At 41.9% G+C, this 8,257-nt stretch overlaps 1 protein-coding gene across 1 annotated transcript in view; it reads left to right on the forward strand.

Annotated features, from left to right (window-relative positions):
- LOC135552076 (protein FAM135B-like) overlaps positions 1–7,651 on the forward strand; it is a 60,194-nt gene extending 52,543 nt beyond the window's left edge. Inside the window, exons 17-20 of the mRNA XM_064983461.1 lie at positions 1,433–1,584; positions 2,165–2,275; positions 2,753–2,866; positions 3,031–7,651. Of these exons, the coding sequence (XP_064839533.1) occupies positions 1,433–1,584; positions 2,165–2,275; positions 2,753–2,866; positions 3,031–3,236 (583 nt within the window). The 3' untranslated portion in view covers positions 3,237–7,651. The remainder of the gene's footprint in view (positions 1–1,432; positions 1,585–2,164; positions 2,276–2,752; positions 2,867–3,030) is intronic.
- The last annotated feature ends 606 nt before the right edge of the window (positions 7,652–8,257 follow it).

Raw genomic sequence — 8,257 nt, forward strand, 5'->3', positions numbered from 1 at the left:
TGATGTTTACAGGGGTGGATCCCCAAATAAATGTGTAAAGTGATCAAACAAATGAAGTTAGTTGTGCAAGACATGTTATAGATGAAAAAACAAGTTGTTTTTAAACATGTGCATGTTTCTTTGTCCTCTGACATGAAAGCTGATTCAAAGGCGTTGTGGCAGATTTAAAAGCTCTTCCGCCTTAGGATACACATGAGTATCCTCGATGAAAGGTGGCTATCGAGAAGTGGAGGACACTTTCGTTTGCCTACTAATGAATTGACACACTCCTCGACCACTTATCGGTTTCCGGGGCACAGAGGAGAGGACAGAGGACGGACTTTTGCCCAAATGAGAAAACCCCCCTATCTCAGTTCAATCCTCAACCCTATCAAACTGATTGCAAGTTAGAACAGAGGAGGCTGGTGGGAGGAGCAATAGGAGTACGGGCTCATTGTAATGGCTGCAATGGAAGAAATGGAACGGGGTCAACCGGTTTCCATATGTTTAATGGATTTCATATCGTTCCATTTATTCCATTCCAGCCATGACAATGAGCCTGTCCTCCTATAGCTCCTCCCACCAGCCCCCTCTGAGTTAGAGAAGGTTTTAATAACCCAGTAATGGGGGATATTCCAATGCACTTTCAACCACTTAGCATTGTCTTTGATGTGAAGAACTGAAACATATTTCTCTCCACAGCAGAACACTAATGGATCCAAATCAAGTACAGTGATTCATCATGTACAATAATTGCCCTAAATATGCCAATTTTCCTTTCTGAGTTTCCGTGTGTGCTATTTAAGTATACATTCTTTTCAGCATTGTTTATACTCTGGAGAAACGTGACTAAAGACATGGAGTGCCACAGTAGCAGCTGTCTCTCTCCTCATCGCCTCTACTATATTTAGTGTTAGAGGAAACGGATGAGGTGGTTTGTAGCTGGTGTTAAGGGATGCTGCCCAGTACTGTGATGACGGTGATACTACTGTAATTAGCAGATGAGAACTTAACATCTAAGGAAATCTAACGCCCGATGGACTACTGAGGTAAAGCAGCTAATTACTATCTTAGCCATTAAGACGTCAAGACGTCACCTTGCTTTGGAGGACGCTTATTTGGACATGAATCATCTCTATGGAGTTAAAAACATAAAGATCTATTTTCTTGACAAAACTCAAGGGGCTAGATTGGGATGAGCAACCCTCGTCCTGAACACTTTATACTGATTGAGTAAATACCAGGGGGCCAAGGAATTGGAGGCACTTCTTGCTGTGCATAGTTTCTATAATAAGAAACTGTGCAGTCAGTCTTGGCAGACTTTTCATTTGATCATTCTTTAGGTCTAACGAGACCTGGGCAGCAGCAGAGTAATGTATTTACCTGTTCTGTTTGTCTGTTTTGTTTCTGTTCTGTTTGTCGGTTCTGTTTGTCTCCGTTTTCCGACCCTCAGTTTCATTGGTCACTCTTTGGGGAACGTGATTATCCGGTCAGTGCTGACAAGGCCTCGGTTCCGCTGCTACCTGGTCAAGCTGCACACCTTCCTGTCTCTGTCCGGACCACACCTGGGAACGCTGTACAACAACAGCACGCTGGTCAGCACAGGTGAGGTAGGGAGGGAGGTCGGGTCAGCATACTTACCTACTTACTTAGGTCTTTGTAATCCTTGCAAAACATAGGGCATCGTTGACTTAGCATGGAGAATAGAAACAGTGCAGACTGTATATACTGTATTACCCCAAAGACTGTTTCTGATTCTGGTTTTGTCTCCTCAGCAGCTTCCTACCAGTCTGTATTAATTGTACTGTATTTAGCTCCGCCCTGAGATCATCTCAGGGTTTTCTTCAATGGGGGATGTGTGTGTCTTTTATTCAGATGGTTGAATCAGGTCTCTGGCTGTCTGTGGTTGTTACAGGTCTGTGGCTGATGTCTGTGGTTGTTTTAGATCTCTAGGTAATGTCTGTGGTTGTTTTAGGTCTGTAGGTGATGTCTGTGGTTGCTGTAGGTATGTGGCTGATGTCTGTGGTTGTTACAGGTCTGCGGCTGATGTCTGTGGTTGTTTTAGATCTCTAGGTGATGTCTGTGGTTGCTTTAGGTCTGTAGGTGATGTCTGTGGTTGATGTAGGTATGTGGCTGATCTCTGTGGTTGTTACAGGTCTGTGGCTGACGTCTGTGGTTGTTTTAGGTCTGTGGCTGATGCAGAAGCTGAAGAAATCTGGATCGTTGCTGCAGCTCACCTGCAGAGATCACACCGATCCTCGGAAAACCTTCCTCTATCTTCTCAGCCAGAAACCAGGTAGGTACTGCTATAATGTAGGAGGAACTACACTGTAAGAGCACAATGAGCTCAAATATTCATTAAAATGTTGTTCATCTTGTCTTTTTTTCCCCTCTTTTCCTTTCCATATGTCATTTGGCTAACACACAGACTCCACTAGCTAGCTAGCTCTGTTCTGGGAAGCACCCCCACTGTGTGAGATGAACAAAGCATCCGTTTGTCAAAGACTCCAAGTACATAAGCCAGAAAAACACTTTTTTTCTTCGAGCTGTGCCAGGCTGACAAAATGATCCAAACCCTGTCATTTGAAACCCAGTAGTGCACTCTTTTAAGAGCACAGTGACAGGAGACACGAGAAATAACACAGCCTCATCAGTCGAGGGCTGTCAAACAATGATGATGGCACCAAGTAATATAGCAATATAACCCACACACACTTTCTGTCTCTCTATTTCTGTCTCTCTGTCTACGCCCTCTGTTTGTCTGGTTTCTCAGGGCTCCAGTTCTTCAAGAATGTGGTGTTGGTGGCATCGCCTCAGGACCGATATGTTCCCTTCCACTCTGCAAGGATAGAGATGTGCAGGACTGCACTCAAAGACAGGACCACAGGTTAGCACCACTCACTGCAGCTCCTATGTTCCTATTAAAAAGATCAGATGCCTGCATTCTCCACCAAATAGATCTAAGAATCATGGTTTGCATGGTAAACAATCGTCATCACGTACTGTACCTTTGTCTCTGTTGACGTACGTGTTTCTGTCTCCATATTCAAGGTCCAGTGTACACAGAGATGATCAACAACCTACTCCAGCCGTTGGTGGGGGCTAAGGACTGTTGTCTGATTCGCCAGAATGTGTTCCACGCCCTGCCCAACACCGCCAACACTCTGATTGGCAGAGCCGCTCACATCGCTGTGCTCGACTCTGAACTCTTCTTGGAGAAGTTCTTCCTGGTCGCAGGGCTCAACTACTTCAAATAGAACTTAAAACTACTTCAAATAGTACTTCAAACTACTTTAAAGGGATACGTCAGGATTTTCGACAATGAAGCCCTTTAGCTATTTCCCCAGAGTTAGATGAATATGTGGATTCCATTTTTAGGTCTCTGTGTGCAGTTTGAAGGAAGTTGCTAACTAGCAGGAGCGCAATTGCAAACTAGCGTTAGGGCAATGACTGGAAGTATATGGAAACTGCTAGCTGATACAGCAGACTTCCAGTCAATGGGCTGACTCTAGTTAGCATTGGCTCACGAAACTACCTCTGACTTCCTTCATACTGGATGCATTTACATAAAAATGGTATCCACTAGTTCATCTGACTCTGGGGAAGTAAATGAAATGCTTAATTGACAAAATCCTGAAGTATCCCTTCAAATAGAGGCTCAAATATTTAAAAAAGTAGAACCACTACTTCAAATTGAGCTGTAGCTATAGAGAAACTGGCTCAGAGAGGCTCTAGGTGTATATGAAGATCTCTTTGTTGTGGTTAAGAGGATAGGAGGATTTGGTGAGAGAAAGGGGGTTGCACCATGACTATGTACAGTGTATATTTAAAGTATGTATAATTATGTTACCCCTGTTGTCAAAGAGGTGGTCATAAGCTCTATACGTCCCATCCATATTAACAGCGGTATACACGTATGTCAAGTGAAACAACTGACGTGGCGCATCGTGTGGCTCATACTGGTGTTGTATAGGCCTTATGAACCCCTTCATCCCAAAGTGTAGTCAGTGTAATGTACAACTAATGTTCATCCCAAAGCGCTACCAAATCAAGAACATTTCATTTTGGTATGTATCCTGACCTGAAGTGGCTAGTCTGAATGAATCACTGGACGAAGGATCTACAAATCACTGGATGAAGGATCTACAAATCACTGGAAGAAGGATCTACGAATCACTGGACGAAGGAGTACATGTATGCATTTGTTTAAAAAACAAAGGAGATAGTTGTTTGGAATTTAACTCCGTAATTGTAAATGTTATAATACACGTATCAAACTCCACATAGAACTGTGGTGATGTTATATTGTACAAACGTTTCTTTTTACGAAAATTATTTATATATCATTTTAAATCATGTATTTTAAATTATACCATATCCATACGTTTGTCAGACTATGACCATTGTGTTGTGGATTTTATATCATACAATTTCAACACATAACATGAAGGCCAAATCAAGAGGTGAACCTTCTATACATACAATGCCAGAAAAAGGTGGTCTATATATTTCTTGTATACGTTTATGTACAGTATATTACATATCTAAAAAAGTGTATGTTTGTTGAAAGCATTTATGTGTGTCCATCAAACTGCTGAGTTGAGTTGAAGGCTTATCAACCATGTAATGCCTTTGTGTTCTTTAAAATAAGGTATATCCCAACTCCCTTCATAAGCTATTATGCACCTTCTACCGACTGTAGTGATCCTATTGAGATATGAGTATTACTACTATTACTAAGATATGAGTATTTCTATACTGATATATGAGTATTACTATAATGAGATATGAGTATTACTATACTGAGATATGAGTATTACTATACTGAGATATGAGTAATACTATACTGAGATATGTATATTACTATACTGAGATATGAGTATTACTGCGACTGAGTCCATTGTGTAATTTATCTTGGTTGATTAATATTTGAAATAGATTTGAAATATAGAATCATGATGTATGAATCACTATGGCTCATATCCCTTGGAAGTTACCTATAGATCTCTCTCTGATTTCTCATACTGTACGTGCGCTGCTTTTAGAGTTAGATTTTGTATGCATTGAACCTTTAATGTTGCTACCTTGTCTGTGCCAGGAACAGTATAATAAGGAGGGTGTCACCCTGCATCTCAGAACAGTGTCTCTACTATGGGCACTTACTAGTAGGTACTATGCTTCTGTCCATCGAGATGAAACGAATGTTTACATTTTCAGATTTACAGAGATGTTGTCATGGTATCACATGGAGGTGACTGAAGGTGCGTCTATGGAGGTCATGTACCGACACAGACCTGTAGTTATTCTTTGCACTGGTTTGACTGACAAGTACACTTTATGCTGGACGTTTACAGCAAGTACAGATACAGATACACTTGCTTGATGAAGTCCTTGCACTCCAACATTGTCCTTCGTGTATGGCTGTTTCAATTGATATTGTACATACTCCGTTCTCCGCTCGCGGGTCAGCTTTCAAAGATGTGTCCATGCAGCTAGCGGCAAGCGACAAAGCTTGACCTTACTCGTCTCCTATTGTAATGTCCCATCTCCTGGTGCTCTGCTGTCACTGTCATTAAGCCCTTTCCTAGTGTCCTTGCAGTGCAAAAGGTGACATCTCCAAGTCGTCTCCTGCGGCTGCTCTGTTTGCTGCAGTGCTGACTGGTAAGCAGAGTGTCACTGGGATTGACTTTAATTAAATGGCTTCCGTTAAGACGTACGCACACACACCACAGACACACACGCGCATGCACGCACACACACACACACACACACACACACACACACACACCACACACACACGCGTGCACGCACGCACGCACGCACGCACGCACGCACACACACACACACACACACACACACACACACACACACACACACACACACACACACACACACACACACACACACACACACACACACACACACACAGCAATAGAAAGGGGGCTGGGTTGTTCCCGTCAGGACAATGAGGGAATGGCTGGTTGTGAAATCTCTACAGAAGCTGTGTCAGCAGTCTGGTATAGCTAGCAAGCTTCACGCATAATTTCCTTCTGACATCCCTCTTGCCTGTTTGCTTTTACCCCCAAAGGGCCGTGACCTGTTTGTCCAAAGGGCCGTGATCTGTTTGTCCAAAGGGCCACGATCTGTTTGTCCAAAGGGCCATGATCTGTTTGTCCAAAGGGCCACGATCTGTTTGTCCAAAGGGCCATGATCTGATTGTCCAAAGGGCCACGATCTGTTTGTCCAAAGGGCCACGATCTGTTTGTCCAAAGGGCCACGATCTGTTTGTCCAAAGGACCATGATCTGATTGTCCAAAGGGCCACGATCTGTTTGTCCAAAGGGCCATGATCTGTTTATCTAAAGGGCCATGATCTGTTTGTCCAAAGGGCCAGGATCTGTTTGTCCAAAGGGCCATGATCTGTTTGTCCAAAGGGCCATGATCTGTTTGTTCAAAGGGCCATGATCTGTTTGTCCAAAGGGTCATGATCTGTTTGTCCAAAGGGCCATGATCTGTTTGTCCAAAAGGCCATGATCTGATTGTCCAAAGGGCCACGATCTGTTTGTCCAAAGGGCCACATATTTCGTGAAGTAAAGATTTAAGTTTTCATGCTCTCCAAGGGCAGGTGTGGATTGGGATTTTAATATTCATGCTTTACAAGGTTGTGTGGTTTAATTCATTGACATGTCATAATAGTTTTTTGCGAGCTTCTGTGTTTTCCCTGAAGGTACATAATACAGTAGCTGTAGGCCTACATGGACTTTATGCCTTATGTTTCTTTGGTTTAGCAAAACATTCTGATGGGAAAAAACTTGCCTGCTTCACACAGTCAGAGAGGGCTGCAGTTCTGGTGCTGTTATGAAGAGAAACACTTCCCATTTCAAATGATTTAAAACATTAATATTTTTCTTTCTTCTTGTTCACTCCCACAGAAGACATGACTTACCTCTGTCAGCAAAGCAACCCCTGATATGTTGACTGAACTTTTTCTATTTTATTTGATTATTATTTTGTCATTGGGAGAGTGAATCGTCCTTTGTTACACTGTGTGTGTGTGTCACAGGAGGTTGGTGGCACTTTAATTGGGGAGGACGGGCTCATAGTAACGGCTGGAATGGCATACATGGTATGGTATCGAGCACCATTCCGTTCACTCCATTCCAGCAAAAATTATTTGTCGTCCTCCTCTCAGCAGCCTCCTGTAGTGTGTGTGTGTGTGTGTGTGTGTGTGTGTGTGTGTGTGTGTGTGTGTGTGTGTGTGTGTGTGTGTGTGTGTGTGTGTGTACGCGCGTGTGTCCTCTATGTGTGCTTTTGCATAAAATGCTCCAAGGCAGCTTTGTGACATGTTTGTGTAGTGGTTTTATTTATTATCATCGTCTGTCTGCTGAGGATTATGACCCATTTCCAGCTGTTTGGTGTGAATGTTCCATAAAAACGTTTGTCTTGTGAGTGACATTGTATTTATTTATTTAATCAAGTATTTTCTTTTTGCTAACAGTATAATAGAACTTAATCTGTGCCAATAATACGAATCTAATGTTTTTCTAAGTTTGCTTACTGTATGTGTTCCTTAGTAGCTTGTGCCCATGTAAAAATATACATACATATATTTCAGAACATTATGATAAACAATATCAACATTATATTATAATTAAAACAAGTATGTTTCTTTATGCAATTGTGGAGCTTGCCTTCTTTGTTCTCAGCTAAAGAAACTCATTGTAAATGCAATATTTCTGTATTAAGCTTAGTACAGGTGACTATAACCATCAGAGAACAAAGCCTTATAGCATAAAGGATGAAGGATGGGACTAAAAACAAACAAAAAGATAACTATTGTAAAATATACTCTGTCTGTAAAACAAATATAGTACTGTATGTACTGTATAAGTTGGAAGTAGAAGCCTAAGTGTTGTCGTTCATTAGTTTACTCCAATTAGGGGAGGGTTTCAGGGTGAGGGGAAAATAATACAGGAACATCTATATATTTGATATATATATTTACAAAAAAAAATGGGGGATTGGAAATTTTGCAGACAATTACATTGATGGTAGCCACAATCTACCTTCAACGCTAAAAAAAGGCTAGTACCATATGGTTGTGCAGTTTAAAATAGAGAGAAGTGAGAGAAGTGCAAATCAATCTCAGAATAACAGCAAAGGGCATTGTGAAGATGCGGGAGGAAACAGGTACAAAGTATCTCTATCCACAGTAAAACAAGTCCTATATCGACATAACCTGAAAGGCCGCTCAGCAAGGAAGAAGCCACTGCTCCAAA

The sequence above is a fragment of the Oncorhynchus masou genome, chromosome 13 (genome assembly GCF_036934945.1).
Source record: "Oncorhynchus masou masou isolate Uvic2021 chromosome 13, UVic_Omas_1.1, whole genome shotgun sequence".
Taxonomy (NCBI): Eukaryota; Metazoa; Chordata; class Actinopteri; order Salmoniformes; family Salmonidae; genus Oncorhynchus; species Oncorhynchus masou.